Source organism: Poecilia mexicana, unplaced genomic scaffold (genome assembly GCF_051168715.1).
Source record: "Poecilia mexicana isolate PSO_F unplaced genomic scaffold, ASM5116871v1 scaffold_9, whole genome shotgun sequence".
NCBI lineage: Eukaryota > Metazoa > Chordata > Actinopteri > Cyprinodontiformes > Poeciliidae > Poecilia > Poecilia mexicana.
The window spans coordinates 17,856,047-17,874,274 of record NW_028263378.1 but is presented as its reverse complement, the minus strand read 5'-3'; the positions used below and the strand labels follow the sequence as shown (position 1 = coordinate 17,874,274).

General features: G+C 41.5%; 2 protein-coding genes across 5 annotated transcripts; one reads left to right on the top strand and one right to left on the bottom strand.

Moving 5' to 3' along the window:
* Nucleotides 1-778: 778 nt before the first annotated feature.
* On the bottom strand, nt 779-6,946 carry mtx3 (metaxin 3). 3 transcript variants are annotated; one of them, XM_014992863.2, is made up of 9 exons: nt 6,820-6,946; nt 5,105-5,174; nt 4,785-4,861; nt 4,177-4,269; nt 3,906-4,088; nt 3,738-3,814; nt 3,494-3,651; nt 3,203-3,291; nt 779-2,200 (listed from the first exon to the last, which is right to left on the bottom strand). In XM_014992863.2, the coding sequence occupies exons 1-9, from the start codon at nt 6,898-6,900 to the stop codon at nt 2,105-2,107; spliced, it is 924 nt and encodes a 307-aa protein (XP_014848349.2). In that variant the 5' UTR covers nt 6,901-6,946; the 3' UTR covers nt 779-2,104. The 3 variants fall into 3 exon arrangements, with proteins under 3 accessions (XP_014848349.2, XP_087865036.1, XP_014848351.2); XM_088008910.1 differs by lacking the exon at nt 6,820-6,946 and adding an exon at nt 6,578-6,765; XM_014992865.2 differs by lacking the exon at nt 3,203-3,291.
* Nucleotides 6,947-8,637: 1,691 nt separating this feature from the next.
* On the top strand, nt 8,638-18,220 carry thbs4a (thrombospondin 4a). 2 transcript variants are annotated; one of them, XM_014992856.2, is made up of 23 exons: nt 8,639-8,825; nt 9,705-9,902; nt 9,983-10,230; nt 10,313-10,415; nt 10,493-10,584; nt 11,139-11,190; nt 11,283-11,482; nt 11,569-11,706; nt 11,804-11,884; nt 11,960-12,112; nt 12,204-12,308; nt 12,390-12,497; nt 12,979-13,138; nt 13,897-14,015; nt 14,087-14,139; nt 14,237-14,321; nt 14,420-14,516; nt 15,301-15,479; nt 15,624-15,672; nt 15,794-15,990; nt 16,061-16,233; nt 17,092-17,231; nt 17,325-18,220. In XM_014992856.2, the coding sequence occupies exons 1-23, from the start codon at nt 8,750-8,752 to the stop codon at nt 17,366-17,368; spliced, it is 2,850 nt and encodes a 949-aa protein (XP_014848342.1). In that variant the 5' UTR covers nt 8,639-8,749; the 3' UTR covers nt 17,369-18,220. The 2 variants fall into 2 exon arrangements, with proteins under 2 accessions (XP_014848341.1, XP_014848342.1); XM_014992855.2 differs by having other exon boundaries at nt 8,638-8,825; nt 12,204-12,497.
* Nucleotides 18,221-18,228: the final 8 nt, after the last annotated feature.

Below are 18,228 nucleotides of genomic sequence, written 5' to 3'. Positions count from 1 at the left end.
TGTTCAGTTACTGTGCAGCCACTCACCTTTTCTAAGGGGGAAGAGAAAGTGGGACAGAGGAGGGCACACACATGCAACCTATCAGGGACACTTAGTGGTCTCGGCTTCAGGAGTTGGACTGCTCTGCTGCTGCATGGCTTTTCTGAAATTATACTTTCTGCCTTCCTGTAGGTGAGACAGCAAACACAAGTTGTTCAAGTACAAGTGGGAGCAAAATGTAACTTTTTGCTCTTCATGCTACCATCCTACATCATGTCGAACACTTCAGCATCACGCTGTGAGGAAGGATGGTTTTCTTTAGCAGAGCTGGGGAAGCAGGTCAGAGTTGATGGGTAGATGGTCTGAACTAAATTCAGGACAATCCCTGTAAAAACCCCAATAAAAACAGTCTGACATTTGTGATCGTAATGAACCCAATCATGAAAAATCTCTAGAGGTATTAATACTTTTGCGAGGCATTATAACACTAACGCACCTCAGCAGGAGCCTCTTTTTACAAGACCAGCTTAGCCTGTATCTGATGTCAACAAAAGCGTCATTTTTCCACATCTGCAGCCAAAACCAGACTGAAGTTCTGTGTCTCTTCCAACATCCAAACAAGGGGCCACATTTATCGGAAAGGTGGGTGTTGTTACGAGAAAGCACGAGGCGCCCAAAAACCTGTCCGTGTGACCTGAAGGAATCATTTTCACCGTTTAAATGTTTGGAAATGCCACCAGGAGTCTATTTGGTTTGCAAAAGAAAAAAAAAAACTAACTAAAAAAACCCACAGACGTCGTTTCTGTTTGGTACTTTTTGTATTTAAATAATGTAAAGGCATGTTATGAACAAAAGCAACAAACATGGGAAATATAATTTATGACGTGTGTATAAAAACTCACAGGAACACTTTGGAAGAAGAAACCAGCAGTCATGAAGGCACACTGCAACCATCTGTCGACTGGCAGCAACAATATTTCTAAAAGATGGCGCTTCAGAGGGAATGCAACACTGAATGTGAGGAAGTCTGGTCAGAAGATGGAAAAGACGGGGCCTGTTAACGCATGAAGAACTTCATAGTATTCAGTCCATAAACAAAAACAAGCAAAGCAGCTAATGAGACTCACTTGGGTTTAAACAGAGGAAATAAACAGGCACAGCAAATCACGCAAAACATGGCAGAAAAAAACAAATAAATGTGCAAAAATAGCTGCATAGAAACGAAGGCAACAAACGAGGCGGTTTGATTGTTAAATGTCACAATAAGACACACATATGCACACACACACACAGAATCAGTCCCAAATGTTATGCGTGAGCAAGTCAATTCAAAGTGCAAATCTTTAGTGTTTTTGACAAAACCGATCAGCCCTAATAGGAGGAAATCACAACAAAGCAATTATAATCATCTTATTTAAAACTATGGAAGCAACCCTCGACAAAAGAAAAACTGACTGAATGCCTGCCATCCTGATTGCATGCAGACTTTAGATTTACTACTGCAAAAGAAATTACTGAACGTTTTACAGCCGATGCGAAAAATCTAAATAAAACATCCTGTGCTCTCGGCATATACCCTCCACAGTAAATAACGCTTTTTAAATGGACGGATATTAAATATTCTCAGGATTTAACAAAAATCTGCACCACAACACAGGCTGCAAGAGATCACCTCAAGCAGGAAGAACTTAAGAGGGTATATCCCTGTAAATAAAATCAGCAGAACGATAAAAGAAAAGCAGTGTGCACCACCGATATTCCTCTCTGGACGTTTCGGTTCCTTTGGCGTCCCTTTCAATATTTCGCATCTTCGTCATCCAGCACCGCTTCGTAGACTTCCACTCTTGACCACATGCATGCTCTCTTCATTTTTATAAATACATCTCACATGCACTTTTCCATCGTTCCTGATGAACATCTTTAAAATCCATCGTCGTTGTCATAAAAATAGTCTCTTAATTATACAGTCTTAATAACATGATTAAAGAAAATTCTTCCATTTCAGCCACAGTAGTCCTGGTTCATGAGTTTTTTTTCCCCCTTGTCAGTATGTTGGGTTTGGTTGAGGTCAACACCGCACTGCCCGGCGAGTCGTGCAGCTGGATCAGAGCTGGACGGTCGGTCGTTAGGCCGGGGTAGAGTTCTTTGAAGAAGACAGACTGGGTTTGGGTTCGGTTCTGTGAGGTTTGTGCTGCGGGCTGCTGCGAAGGTTGTCATCCATCTACAATTACAAAAAACAAAACAAAAAGCAATTCAGCTCTTTCTGCAAATATAGTAACATTCTGTGTCAGAAATGTTCACAAGTCCATTTTCCTCATCGCGTACATGTCGTCTAATCATGAATTCGACACCAGTAATCTTTGTCCTTGAGCCTAACTTCACAAATAAATATCTAAATATTTGTCTTTAGGTTTATTTTGCTCTGCAACCAGTCAACCTAAGGTCATATAACAGTGTTCAGTTGCACAGTAAAATAAAGTTTGGTAAATGTGATGAAGCAGAAGCCAACAACGACAGAGCCTTCTGAGCTGATAACAGACCTGTGAACATCACAGGCTAAAACAACAAACAAAGTTTGAGTTTTTAAAGTGTAAATGTTCCAGTCAGATCAGGTCAGTTTGGCTCAAATAACATAAGTCTGCAAGATAAGATGAAAAGATGCTCATATTGCCTATATCTTTGCTTTATTAGCCAATGTATTTAAGCTAATAACAACAAGGCTATAGACTTTTGCCACTCCTCTTAGCATCACTAAATATAACGATCTGGCCTTAAAAATTCACGACTTCCTTCCAGCTTCCTTCAGCCAGTCTACATGTACAACTTGGAGGTGTGGACGCTTCTCTCCAGCTCAGAGCTCCACCATTAAGATGCACAGCGGAAACAAATCTCTAGGGAAAGGGTTTTTCCTGAGAATTGTTTGGATTGTTCATTAGATTTGATTGATGAGACCCTTTATGTTGCAGACAGGAAGACATTATCAGGTTAATCTGAGCGTTACTAGCCCTACCAGCTAATCCTCATTAAAATGATCTGAAGACAGAGCCACAGAGGTATGAACTAGTTAAACATCGTGAATGAGAAAGAATTTGCAGACACCAGCTTCTGCTTTATTTTTAATGTTTCATTGCCGTCTTAGCATCTAAATACACGACTGTGTCGGTGCCTGCTGAGAGCGTCCAAAGAACAGATGCAAAAGAGGAGAAATGGAAAGCAGAAGCACCTTTTCTATTAAGTTGGACTCTTTGTTTACAAGCTGTGTTAGTTTCTGCAGGTTGGCGTCCATTGTTTCCTGAACAGGCGGAAGAAGACCTGGAAAGAGGTGGAAGGAGGACGATACACACAGAGAAGAAGAAACATCAAAATGAGAGAGGTTTGATGAATTAGGACAGAAAAGTAAAGCAGGTGCAAAGAAACAAAGAGGTGATTGTGTTAGTTTAGCATCCTCGTTATTGACGTGATTTCATCACAATTAAGTCCTACAGAATATTTCCACTGCGTGCAGCGATCTTACGGGGTTTATCCGGACTGAAGTGGGCTGCGAGGACGTTGTCACAGAAACGAGTGAGGTTGTCCAGCTGCCTGAGGTGGCTCTGCAGAGGGCTGCTGGCCAGGTCTGCTTTGTGAAGCGGAGCCAAGAAACCAAACGCAAAGGCATCCAGACTGGTTGGGCTGTGTAAACGACATATCGACGTATGTAGAGATAATAACTTACAGAAACGCTTAAAAAGGATTTGCTAAAAGGTGAATTAACTCACGAGTTGTCAAAGAAATAGTCTGCAGTTCCCAGTCTGTAGGAGAGGAGGTTCAGGCACTCTTTAGCATCACTGTAGATCTGATGTGAAGCAGAAAAGAAGCATCACCCATGAAATACCAACATCTGACTGGAAACCAGCCGGAGCCGACGGCGCTTTGGGCGGACTTGCCTTTCCCTCCACCTCAGAGATCCTGTGCAGCAGCCCCTCTCCTCTGGTTACCAGGATGCGAGTGAGGGCGACATTTGCAAGGCGACTCGGGATGAAAAAGTTTAGCGGGAACGGTGAGCGGGAAGCAAACCACGGCCGTGTCAGGTTGCTGTAGTTCTCTGCATCCACCCAGAATGTGTGCAGCTGTGGGAAACAAAAAACATTGTCTTGAAAATTTTCATTGCATTTAAAAAAAAAAGAAAAAAAAAAGGGAGAGGGGCAACGCTGGTACCAGAGCTGGTCGCAGTTTCTCCTCAAGTAGAGCAATGTAGGCCATTGTGTCTGCTCCCTGTCTGGCTGTCAGCTCATAGTCTGCATTAAACCTCTGCGAGAACAGAACAACAGTGATGCATATTACTGCTGATTCCGTCAAATATGCGCGAAAAATCTTATTTTCTTCTTTTAGGTCTGTTGGGTTTAACAGCACTGATACAAAATCACCTTAAACTGCTTCTGGTTGTTAATGCAGCCAAGAGAGCTGCTGATGTCTATTCTTCACATTGCAGGGGTCAAGTTGCAAGCACTGTGCTGCCAACTAGTGGTCAGAGTGCAAACAACAACTGGCTGCGTGTGCTGCAGTTAAAATTCAAAGCCATGTTTGGCAATAGAAGCAACAATGAAATAATCTAAATGGTACCCAAAAGTGGCAAATCTGTTAAATTACCATTATGCCCAAGTAAAGTAGGTAAAGATGCTAACTATCCTAATATTCTGTTGTTGATCAAATAGAAATCATAACATTATTCTGATTTCATGTAAGAAACAGTCTTTTTATATGGGGTCTGTCAACTGGTTTCAGTTGTATCATTGTGTAGACCCTGAACAAGCCGACCCAGTCACCTGTTTCCTCAGGAAGTTCAGAATCTGTGTTGGTTCCTGAACAACAGTGTCTCCACAAACCAGCTCTGGGACGCTCGCTGTGGACAAACGAGAAAAAAATAATGAGCAGATTGAAGGTGACAATGCAGATAGAGATATAAAGCATCCTCATTAGAAACAAAACTATGGATCCTGTGAATAAGATATGAATAAAGTAAATGTCTAAACAGTTTACCAATGTTTAAAATGCACAAACCATCTCAGGAGGGAAGAGCACTCTCCTCTCCTGTTACAGTACTCTGCCCACAGAGCTGCACAGGTCAGGTCAACAAGAGGCCCACCTGTTAAGGTTTTCCATGTCCAGTCCACAGGAGAAACTGAGAGCTCTGCTCCTGAAAACTTTGCATAGGCCTGGAGGGAAAAAAGGAGGGAAAACTGGTAAGGAAAAAGAGAAAATTGATAATTCAAATTTGTATCAAAAGGTTTTCTGCAGAAATGACAAATCCACATAGAAAACATTGTCTAAGAACTGTTTTAGGTCAATATTTCTCACAATTTTTCTATTTCAAAATTCCACATTTTTTTCAGTTATTTACATGTTTAGTTATATCCATCTTTCATACTTTAAAGGGCTATTTCACAGCTTTTCAGAATGGATAACATCTCCACTTGTCCAATCTGAACTGGATTATATTACAATACACATCATTTAAAGCACAAACTGACATCTTTGAGACTTTTATTGTTGTTTGAAAAAATGTACCAAAAACAGTTCAATGGTTTTCAATTATTTGTTCTGCTTCAGATAAAAAGAAATCTGAAGCAGAACCCAGTTTAAGAGTCACAGTTCGAGGTTTTAAACGCTGACTTGAAAGGGGTTCGCTATCAGTAACAGTAAAACTTTTACAGCTGCTGCATTTTGCTTGATAAAAAAAGCTTGTACATGTCCACTGAAAGATCCAGATTGGACATGGCAAAATATGGAAAACAAATAAATACATTTTCTCAGATCAGTTCTTTCTGAAAATTAGAATATTACAACATCTTCAAAACAGGGATTAATACCATAAAATATCTGATACGATGCATTTTATTACTATTGAGTCACATAAAGATAAGCAATAATAAAAAAATATAATAGACTGTACACTAAGATCAAATGTGCAATGTAATAAAATTCTCTACACAAATACAAAAATACTCTGAGTATTTTTACTTAAACTAAAAAACAAGACTTAATCTAAAGTTATTTCCAAATACACCTTTAGTTACATTTCATTGTAGGACACATATTTAATCTGTGTAAGTATAAAGAAGTAAATGTCCTTTCAGATATAGGAGGAATTAAGAAACGTGCATACATTTTAACTTCATATTTTAATTGATGACATTTACAAAATACTTTTGAGCAAAATGAATAAGAACAAAAATGAGAACAAATTATGCAAAAAAATATAAAATTTTAGTCAAAATGTTTTTGACTAATAGGTTATCACTAACACTGTAGCTTATACTACGTACTTTAAAATACTGTAAATGACTATATTATGACTATAAACAAGAAAAAGTGCTCCCTTGTGGCCAGAGTTGGTACTGCATGTGCTCAATGACAACACGTCCTACAGCAATCAAACGCTACCGTACACTTCCTGCAGGTTTAATAGCAGGTTTATGGTCAGCGACTAGCTAATAAATAAGCTGACATGAAGTCAAAAGAAACAAAAATAAGAGTTTTATCAAGCTGACCTTGAAGGACAACATTTATTTAAATGGAGGAGTGACTTCTGACAGACAGCGACACATGAAGGACAAACCTCTGCAGGCAGCAGCTCTTTCTGTGCAGCTGCGGCATTCAGCCGGACAGGACATTTCATCTGTTCATCCCACAGCGCTTCCTACTGTTTCTAACAAAACTGCAGCAGCTGCGTTAGCATTGAAGCTAACGAGAGGAACAACAGGAGACACTCTAACGAAAACCAAAAAAAGGTACCCCGGCTTGTTAAAAGCTGCTGTGGACGAACAGACTGACTTTGTTGAGAGCAAACGGGGATCTTACCAGAACTACGAGAGAGTCGGTGTGGACAGAGGGAAGCCCCCAGTCTCCTCCCCAGCATCTCAGCTCCATGGCAGCCGCCATATTTTTGATTCATACAGAGCTGAGGACGTGACGGCATAGCTGTCACATCTCTGCGCGCGAGACAAACGGATCAAAGAAACACGGGCGAACAAGATATGACAATAGTCAGGAAAATTAGGTGAAAAGTACGATCACTATGTTAAACAAAATGTCCAACGTTATAAAAGAAACATTTCTCTGTGTTCTTACACCAAGTACAAAATAGTTTTCTTTTTAACTGTCCAGTGAAAACATATAGAATTACTTAAATTAGATGATTAATGTACACAAGTCTTAAAATTTTATATTTTATTTGGATTACAAAAACATTATTAAAAACAATATGTTTATTTACCGTATCTAAATGGTGTTTTGTAGGGAAAAACAGATATTTACAGCTAAAAATGTATGCAACCATTTGTGTATATTCTGTCTGTCCCTTACCAGAGTCAAAACTTTCTTTCAGAATCGCCCAAGCTCACTTAGATTGAATGAAATGCTACATGTTCTCTATTGGATTCAGGTCTAGACTTTGACCGGGCCATCTTAACACATGGTAAGTTGTTCCATTACAGCTGTGGCTGAGTCGCTTTCTGCTGAAAGATGAACTATGATCTCAAGTTGGATCCAAACTTGGGATGCTGATTCATAACTTAATGTTGCTTTAAACATCTCCATAACTTTATCCCTCACCTGGCTGCTGATCCTGATCTTTATGATGCTGTTTGCTCAATAATATTCTCTAACAATCCTCTGAGTGTTCACAATTTAAACTGAGATTATATTTTAGGGTCTGAAAACAAAAGTGCACCACACTTTTCAGAGTTTTATTTGGAAAAAGGAATTTTGAAAACCGTGAACACTTTTTCTTCAACTTCAACATTGTATTCTACATTGAATAGGTCTATATAAATCCCAATATAAATTCAGTAACATAATAAATCTTGAAAGCGTTGAAGGGATTTGGATACTTTGCAATGCACTTCGAGTTTTATCCCACAGCTGATGTAACGCTGAAGTTTGCCAGCCGTTTGGTCAGAGTCCAGAGAGCCAGACTCAGCCGGATGTTCAATGGAAACGCTCAGAGGAATTGTAAATGTCTCTCTCTGACTTAGACAAACAGCTGTTAAAATATGCCTGAGGTCAACAGAGAAAGCGTGAACCAGACGTCTATTGTTCCATATTTCCACTCAAGTCTTACCCTGTTTGTCCTGCTTTTCCTGCAAGCCTGCAGTAGATTAGAGAAAAAAAGGACTGCAGTGGCGTGTAGAGGACATAACCTGGAATCATAAGGAGACTGAAAACATCTGCCTTAGATTTATACAGATCAGCAGGCTGTTTAAATATTACCCAAGGGGATCACATCCATTTCTGAGACGAAGTTTTGCAATATCTGGGAAAAATGACAATTTCCAGAATAGTATTTTTTTTCAGATGGCTAGGTTTGTGTATAGAAGTTTTAAAATATTTCATTTTAAAACACAAGACGCACAAAACTCAAGAAATTCTATGTTTACCTTGCACTGAATATGCTCATTAGAACAGAAAATTCACCCATGCAATGGAAGTAATCGCTCCAGTGCCTTGTTTTGTATTCAGATGTTTGCAATTACTGTAAGGGTGATGATATTCTGACCAAACTGTATACATAAGACGGTACAGAGAAGCAACTCCCCCGCAATTATAACCAAACACAAGTACTCACTTACAGTGCCACCAGTGAGCAAGGACACTCCCCTTTACTTTATAAGCTGTGCCTGTGGACAAAAAACAACATCTAACCTCTGCCGTGTGAGATCTGTCCGTTCACCTTCATCAGTCAACAGGAGACTTCTGAAATCTTTTCTTGAGGTGTCGCTTGGTGACTGGAATGTGTTTCAAAGCAGCAGCAGCTCTATGGCTGGTGCTGCAGCAACTGCTGCTCACTGTCTCAGCTGAGGGTATTGGTAAGTACCGCTTCTGCTCTCGTGGAAAACATATTTACCAAAGATTTTGGTAGTCTGTAGCTATGAAACGTTTTCCATTTCAACATGAGAAAAAATAGGAGTGCAGATGCAGTGGAAGGTGAACTTAAAGCAAGTTTTTTCCCCCTGAACTTTAGAGTCTGATGTTGTGATCTAATGACAAACCGACCTAGACGAGATGGCTTAGGGGAGCACATTACTGAGATCTAAGCTTTCCCAGAGTCTGCATTCAACTTTTTTCATTCAACTTTGTGTCACTTTGTGTTATTCTTTGAATCCGTCATTTGTGCTTGTGCTTGTAAGTGCAGCGCAAAGAGGTTTTTCCTCAGTGGACAGAATTTACTGCGGCTCTATAAAAACACAGCAGGATGCTAACATGAAAGTTCACTTGCACACACAAACATACATATATGCACGCACATCACAAAGGGGTTCTGTCACACTCAGTAAAGAGCCGCAACACAGTGACTCAGGAGTAGTAACTGGGCTACACCGGATCACAGAACCACTTAAAGTCTTCCAGATGGAGCACTTTACCTTCGTCCGCTCTCTACTGAAAGCATTAATGTGATTTATTGAGATTTCACTTTATGAATTGTTTTCATTTTAAATTCTCTTACACATAGACATCTGAAAAGTGTGGTATGCATGTGAAAACCTCCCTGAAGCTGAAGTGGAGATTAAAGACTCCACACATGAAGCAAACGCTGAATTATGCACTACAGTAGTTTGTGTTTACAACATGCAATCCCACTAAATTACACTGAAAAAGGATTAATAAGCTCTTTGGTCCCTCTAATTTACTGCTTTGCTGTTATTTGATGCGCAGCCCATTCCTCTAACAGCTCTCTCCTGTGTTAGTCTACGACCTGCTGGTGTCTCCAGACTGCCTGCCAGACTTGCTCCAAGGAAGCCTGAAGAACAAAGGCAGGGATGAGGCGTTCCTCCTCTCGTCCTTCAGGCTCCAAAACAGGGCCCCCACCTCTCTGTTCAGCGTGCTCAACCCCAAAGACAACACCAAGTACCTGGAGCTGAATGTGCAAGCCAAACTGAGCAAAAGTGGGTTTGTTCTGCCAACGCCTCATTGTTCTGTGAGTCCACGCCGGTTCTGATGCCTCTGTTTATCGCTCCGTTTCCAGTGACGCTTCGTTACCAGAAGACCGACGGCAGGTTTGGCACCACCAGTTTCAACCACGGCTCCCTGGCAGACGGACGGGAGCACCACGTCATGATGCACGCCAGCGGCCTCCAGCGCGGCCCGCCTCGCCTTAACATCTACGTCGACTGCAGGCTCGCTCATACTGTGAATGACCTGCCGGCCGCGTTCGGGTCACTCCCACCTGGGCCCAACAAGGTGGCACTGAGGACCCTGCAGTCAAGCGGACAGGTGAATGAGAGATCTGTGATGAGAATGTATGGCTCTGGCCGTTGTTCAGGCTTTTATGCGCTCCGTTTTATTTCTCTGTCAGGATAACCTGACAGACTTGAAGCTGGTCATTGAGGACACCATCGACAACGTGGCCACCCTGCAGGACTGCAGCATGGAACCAGCGGAGTCTCTGCACCTGCTGGGTGTGTTGACATGGGTCTATGGTGTCCCAAGCTGGTTGTGTCTGGGAGTTTTTATGCTGATTCATAACTTTGCTCAGGTTTCCAGGGAGGCAGGGTGGTGCAAGATCAGACCAGCATACAGGAGCTGAAGAGCATGCTGTCTGAGATGAGGGAGCTGCTCCACAAGCAGGTCTCCATTTGTCAGTCTGTTTCTAATGCATGGAAAGGGAGAAAGCTCTCAGAGTTGCTCTGAAATAAAGTAAAATCACAATGGAGAGTAGATTTGAGGGAATCATACAGGAAGCAGCTGAAGGTTAGAAGATTTTTTTTAAATTCTTTTTTCAATTTGGTTTCTATGGAGATCCAAAGACGGTGCGATTCAATGAAGAAAAATATATTTAAACAAAAGTTTATTAAATGTTTAAATACTTTTATAATTGTATTTATAAAAATCATGTATAATTATTACACTATTCAATCTTATGTTCCTAAGCTGTGGATTCATAAAGATATTAATTATATGTTTCTGTTCCATCAGACTAAATAAGCTAATACAGTTTAACCAAGTAGATGTTGGGGGCTGTTTAAAGAGCCACAGTAAAAGTTAGTCAAATATGAATGTCAAACAGTGAGGCAGAAACATTCTGCTATTTTTTTAGTCTGATTTTTAAGATGTCATCATTCAGAATTTCCATTGTAGCTGAAAGATAATATTCTAACAACGTTCACGATGCTCTGATGCAGATTAAGGAAACAAACTTTCTGAGGAACACCATTGCTGAGTGTCTGGCTTGTGGTAAGCAGTAAAAAAAGGGTCTTCCTCCTTGTATACAGTGTTTAAACTCTGTTGAAACAAGAGACATGAACTTTTTCTGTTTTCACTCACAGGACTCGGGGGCAGTCCCACCAACCCTGTCCCAGGTCCGAGTCCTGAGCAGGTGGTCATTCCTTCCCATCTGACTGGGTGCCCGACAGGGACCTGTTTCAGACAGAACATGTGCATTCCCTCAGAGTCAGGGGGCTTCCAGTGCGCCCCCTGTCCTGATGGATACACAGGAGACGGGGTTCACTGTGACGACGTAGATGAGGTATGGATTAAGCTTTTTAATTCACGTTGCGGCACCTGGCAGCGCTCAGCTACTCATAATCTTTCTTCTCTGCTTTTGAGTTTTAGTGCAGCTTTAATCCGTGTTTCCCTGGCGTCCGCTGTGTGAACACCGCTCCTGGTTTTCGCTGCGAGAAATGCCCCGTGGGATACATGGGACCAGAGATCAATGGCGTCGGAGTGTCTTACGCCAAATCACACAAACAGGTCTAACTCAGCCCTCCCTGCTGTATATTGTAGATCTTTTTAATTCACAAAAATACCCTACCTAGAGTTTTGTGTCTGACGTTTCCTCCTCTCCCAGGTGTGTGAAGACTTAGACGAGTGTCTGGGCCCGCCTGAGAACGGAGGCTGCACCCCCAACTCCCTCTGCTACAACACTATTGTAAGACCACTTTATGTACAGTGTGCCATTTTAATAGATGAGGACAGCCGTCTCTGACTGTGTCTTCTCCCTCAGGGCTCCTTCCGATGTGGAGAGTGTAGGGCTGGTTTCACTGGTGACCAGTTGACAGGCTGTCATGGCACCAGACTGTGCCCCAATGGTCAGCCGAACCCTTGCGACGTCAATGGGGAGTGCATTGTGGAGAGAGATGGAAGCATTAGTTGTGTGGTACATATTCCCAACAGGCATCGATGTAAAGAATATTGTTTGTCACTGCAATATGTTATGATAAACTTTTTTGTTGTTGTTGTAATCGTAGTGCGGTATTGGTTGGGCTGGTAATGGCTACGAATGTGGGAAGGACACAGATATTGATGCGTATCCAGACAATAATCTTGTGTGCAGAGACAACAACTGTAACCAGGTACTCCATTCCTACGTCCTCCTCCCATTCTCATGTTCAGCCCAGGCTTACGTCAGAAACTATTGTGTGTGTGTTTTCCAGGACAACTGTGTGTTTGTGCCCAACTCTGGCCAAGAGGATGCGGACAGGGACGGGTCTGGTGACGCCTGTGACGACGATGCAGACAATGACGGCATCATTAACGTAGACGTAGGTGACTTAGCTCATCATATGTACAGTAGATTTGGTGCCTTTCAGAATGATATTTGCGCCTTGAATTTTCATATTTTGTGAGTTTACAACCATAAATTTGATTGTGGCTTTCCCATTTTTGCTGAAGTAAGGCATTCCTACAGCATGATGCTCTCACCACCATGTTTCACTAATGGGGCATGTTATGTTTTGGTGATTTGTTAGAGCACTTTTAGCTTCTCTTCAGAAATATGCATGTTATGGTAAAAGAGCTCTCTAACTGCGTAAGTGGAAGTGACTAAATTAGACATAATAAAGAAAGTTACAATGAAGGCAGTAATCTGATTAAAATCATTTCCACTTAAGTGTTTTCATGTATAATTTTTTTCTTATCTCTGTCAAAATGTTAAAAAAAAGTATGAGGTATCGTTGCATGGAGGTGTGTGTAACTTTTGTGTTGAAAAAAAAAAAACAACAACAACTAATTTGTCTGTCCCAGGATAACTGCTGGTTGGTCCCAAATGTGGACCAGAAGAATAGTGATAAAGACATCCACGGCGACGCCTGCGATAACTGCAAAACAATCCAAAATCCCTCACAGAGGGACACGGACAAGGACGGACTGGGAGACGAATGTGACGACGACATGGACGGAGACGGTAAGAGTGTGAATAATTAGTTTGATAGCTGTTTATCAGATCAGGAGTGTAAGTTTTTGTTTTATACGTGGTCAGATTATGGGAAATGGCCTTTCCCTGGTTTTATTGCCTAAATTACTTCAAAAGAAAAGAGGAACCAAGAGTGAAAGCAGTCATCTGATAAAAGCATTACCGGTCAGAGAGGATTTTCCAGAGGCCAGTCTGTCTGGACATAAGAACCTTCCTGTTAGGAGGACGCAGACGGGAACATTTGTTATTGCCTTTCTGTGAAAAACATCCCCCTGCTTCTTTAGTGTCTGTTTCAGTCAACATCTTCTACCTGTTAGATCTCTGGGTTTCAGGATATGCTAATACAGAGCAGTGTTGCATAAAAGAACTCCAACTGCTAAATGTTTTCCCCGAAACCTTTCCCCCTCATACCTTAGTTAATCGGCGTTCGGTGGGAACTCCGATTAACTCCGATGGAAAATTCTTGCCTTTTGTGTTTACCCATTGTTCGGTGTTGGGCTTGGCGGTTCTCCCTCGTCTTGGTCATTCTCGGTAATGTTTTTAACTCTGTGGTCAGATTGCTGAGAACTAGCTCATGTCTGTCTCGTCATTTAGATAATTTTTTCCGTGGCAAGCCATTGCCAGGAGCTGAAGACCACTGGAAACTATTTCACCATCAATTTGAAACAAACGCTGCCATCTGGTGATGCATTCCGACTGCCCTGGAGGCTACATCCAACCAGCCGCTGTGCTTTTAATCCTGTTTCCAGGCTTGAAAAACGTTCTTGACAACTGCCAGCGAGTCCCGAACCCAGATCAGGCAGACAGGGACAACGACGGCGTAGGGGACGCGTGTGACAGCTGTCCTGACGTGGCCAACCCTAATCAGGTAACAATAAAACACCAATAGGGAGATTTCTCTTCCATGTCACCAACTGAGTTTGTGCCACTCGCCTGCAGTCGGACTCAGACGACGACCTAGTAGGAGATACCTGTGATGACAACATAGACAGGTACACCCTGCGTTACTTGCTGATTGTCTTGAAATTGTTTTTCTTTTTTTTGTTTTTACCTGTCTTCTTTTTTTTGTTTGTTTGTTTTTATTGTCAGTGACGGTGACGGTCACCAGAACACGAAAGACAATTGTCCCACTGTCATCAACTCGTCTCAGCTGGACACGGACAAAGATGGAATGGTTTAATCTCGTTCTTTATATTTAATTAACACCTGGTGATAATCACCGATTCATATCGCTAATGTAGAGAGAACCAATTTGCAGTTTCTTTCTTGCAGGGAGATGAATGTGACGACGATGACGACAATGATGGCATACCAGATAGTGAAGATAACTGCAGACTGGTTCCCAACTCAGACCAAAAGGACTCAGACAGTTTGTGTTCTTTTTTTTATTATTATTTTGTACAGCTTACGGGAGAAGTTTGCATACAGTCATCATCTTATCATGCAAAAATGAGGTTTGAATATGATGGACTTTTTTCATCCATTTAGAATCCACATCCTCGGTTACATTTGGATGAAATTCCCTTAGCAAGTTGCAGAGAAACCGCATGTGTTTTGTGGAAGAAAAATATTTAGAGTTTAGTTAAATGAGGTTGGTTTCCAGGCAAGGACTTAGCTTTGAAACATAGTCCACAGATGATCAACCATGGTTGAACTTGGAGCCACTGCAACAGCTTAATGTAGACTGATTAATCCATACCAAAGTTTTTACTTCATCCGCTTTGTGCAGCGCACCATCACCGCTATGCGTCACTTTTCTTAAGTTTCAACCCCTCTTTGTAATTCCTCCAAGGAAACCTTTTGTCACCATGGCCAAAAAGTGAATTCTTTCCTCCATCTGATTGTATTTGGCTTGTCCATGTGAACAGCTGAAAATTTCAGTGTATCTTGAAGATTTAGTGTTGGACCAGGGAGTTTATTCTTGTTCTGTATGCCATAACATGTCAACATGAAACTTGCTTCACTATAGACAGTGACACTGGCGTTTAAGCACTTCTAGTTCATGAAAACTTCGGGCCTGGTTGGTACTCAGGCTGTTTCTATATAAAGTTAATTTAACATCCATAACCGTGATGAGTGAGTTGTACATTTCTGACTGCGGTTGTTCAGTTTTAGCGTTTCCACGACAACCAAACTCTACTGATGTATTTTAGTGGACAAAGTTGGAGACGCGTGCGAGGGAGATTTTGACAAGGACAACGTGATTGACATCATCGACCACTGCCCTGAGAACGCTGAGGTCACGCTGACCGACTTCAGAGCGTACCAGACCGTGGTGCTGGACCCTGAGGGAGACTCACAGATAGATCCCAACTGGGTGGTGCTCAACCAGGTCAGCAACGAGGCTCATCTTATCTTTCTTACCTCAGACTTTTAAGCCCATTTGCAGTGGATTTTCCTCCAGAATGTCTTTCCTTGTCGAAGCTCTTTCAGATTATTTTGTTAGGCCTTATAGACAGCATGTTTCCTCTTCCAGGGTATGGAGATAGTCCAGACCATGAACTCTGATCCTGGCCTTGCTGTTGGTAAATACTTGAGTATCTTTGCTTTGCCGTGTCCAGTTTTACAATAACTCCAGCTATTTCCCATCTCCCTCCATGGATCCTCTGATCTGGGCCGTTGTTTGTCTCCTGTGTGCATCTCCAGGCTATAAAGCCTTCAGTGGAGTTGACTTCGAGGGAACCTTCCACGTGAACACAGTGACGGACGATGATTATGCTGGCTTCATTTTCGGCTACCAGGACTCGTCCTCCTTCTACGTGGTGATGTGGAAACAGACGGAGCAGACCTACTGGCAGGCCGCGCCCTTCAGAGCTGTCGCTGAGCCTGGAATACAATTGAAGGTTTGCGTGACGTCTGTTTCCATCGGTTTGACGGAGTCCTCCTCGGTCCTACATGGCTCTTCTTCAACAGGTGGTGAAGTCTAAGACGGGTCCTGGTGAGTACATGAGGAACTCCCTGTGGCACACAGGAAACACAACAGACCAGGTGCGTCTCCTGTGGAAGGACCCCAGGAATGTCGGCTGGAAGGACAAGGTTTCCTACCGCTGGTTCCTCCAGCACAGACCGCAGGTCGGATACATCAGGTACAGGCAGACATGCTCCATCAAACACACTGTAGACACAGTTTTAGAGGAAGGCTAACCTGCTTTCATTGTTGATGTGGAATTCATTTTCATTTGGGGTTTTTCCATCAAAATCTTTATGCACAACCATATGTTTTACCACTCTTTAATTTGGCCCAAAGCCTTATAGCATAATGCATCTCAGCCTTTTGGATTTTGTTGCCATGACTCTAAAGGTACATATGACCATTGTTAAGTCCATATTTTCTGAGGTCCAGGTCAATACTGAAGCTTTTAAAGGTTAACATCCCAGAAACCAGTTTTGATATTTTGGATTCTGTTAGAAAACCCAAACGAGTTCAAGTTTCCACCACCTGACCCAAACTGTTACTCTTTTAGGAAAGTAAACTGGATTGTAAACCCAAATGAGAAGTCGATAGCAAATCACAAACAGTGTCTCGTGAGATTCAACACAGCGTCACATGGGAGAGTCACTTTCTATTAAAATCAAGGAGATTACTCTTCCCAAATGTGGAATCAACATCAAAGAGTGTCTGCATAATATAAAATGTGATGTGAATGAAATAAAACATTTTCCAGTATCCAGTCGGCTTTAGGTTACAAGCTTGTTCATCACTACAGAAGACTGAAGTTAGAGTTCAACTTATATTTTAGGGGGTTCATGCATTAATTTGAACCTTTGTGTAAAATTTAACCAAGAGACAATAAATTAATATTATGCAGAAAATCTCTGTGTTTAAACAATTGTTTCTTTTGCATCGTTTAAAATAAATGAACACATAATCCCAATATTAAGTGAATTTATATTTCTGACCAGAAGTGGCTTGTTTTTGTTGTTTCTTTTTATGTTTTACTCAGAGCTCGTTTCTACGAGGGGTCCAAACTGGTGGCGGACACTGGGGTGATCATTGACACCAGTATGAGGGGTGGGCGACTGGGTGTGTTCTGTTTCTCTCAGGAAAACATTATCTGGTCCAACCTGAAGTACCGCTGTAACGGTGAGTGTCTGCTGACTAACAATGCTCTCGTAAATGGAAATGAAAGCTCTGATCATAGAAGTGAGATTTTATTTTCTCCTTTTCCTCCTTCAGACAACATTCCTGACGACTATCAAGAGGTGGAAGGGGCAGAGTGAAGGGGCAGAAAGAGCACCAACGGGGGATTTTTACCACAAAGAAAGACGCTGCGTTGATGTGTTGCTGTAGTAGGCGATAGGTCAGAGGAAAACGGAAGAAACCATTTCAGTGACGGCATTTAGAGGAGCTGAACATTGTGTTTTATATCCTTTGTTAGTCCAATAAGTAAATCAGCAGTTTTTCCTCATGTTTATGCAATATATCTTCAGTTTATTAGAGCTGCTCAAACATAATAAGCTTTCAATGAACATTTCTTAAATATAAAAGCTGCCGCAAATTTTTTTTAAAACATATTTGTTAAAACTGTCACCGTGTTAGTGACGATATAAAAAAAGGCAGCTCAATGTTTTTCACAGATTATCTGTCTTATATACGACAAAGTGGGAGTTTTAGCAAATACTTTTTTTTTTTTAATTAAAATTACATACGGCAGCTTTAAGTAAAATAAATCTTGAAAACTACACAGTATTAAGTTTGTTTTAATCTCTGGAATGATGACAACTAGGTGAAATGCTTGCTTGAACGCCAAATTTCAGTTTTAGATTACACTATGCATGTAGACTCACTCGTATTCATTTGAATGTCTCTAAACAAGCTTCTGGCATAATTTAGATGGACTCTGACCTCTCTTATCAGAACTGGTAGCAAGCGGAAGAAATTTCTGCATCTACTAGTTTCTAGTTTCTCTCCTGACTCGAATTGAAAAGTGAAGAAAAGCAGGTGCAGGTTATAATTTGTTGCATATTCTCCTGAACCATGGACCCGACATGCAGCTTGTGCGTTCTGACCCCGTTTTTAACAATATTCAAATTTATTGAAGTTGTGAATGATGAATAAAGGCCCTAAATTACTGTATGCC

Coding starts and splice junctions, on each gene's coding strand:
- mtx3 (XM_014992863.2), bottom strand. CDS start 6,900: ATGGCGGCTGCCATGGAGCTGAGATGCTGGGGAGGAGACTGGGGGCTT. Junction 4,089..4,176: donor AGAAACTGCGACCAGCTCTG/GTACCAGCGTTG, acceptor TGTTTCCCACAG/CTGCACACATTCTGGGTGGA. Junction 3,652..3,737: donor GACTATTTCTTTGACAACTC/GTGAGTTAATTC, acceptor TCGTTTACACAG/CCCAACCAGTCTGGATGCCT.
- thbs4a (XM_014992855.2), top strand. CDS start 8,750: ATGTGTTTCAAAGCAGCAGCAGCTCTATGGCTGGTGCTGCAGCAACTG. Junction 14,322..14,419: donor ACACGGACAAAGATGGAATG/GTTTAATCTCGT, acceptor TCTTTCTTGCAG/GGAGATGAATGTGACGACGA. Junction 15,673..15,793: donor TGATCCTGGCCTTGCTGTTG/GTAAATACTTGA, acceptor GTGCATCTCCAG/GCTATAAAGCCTTCAGTGGA.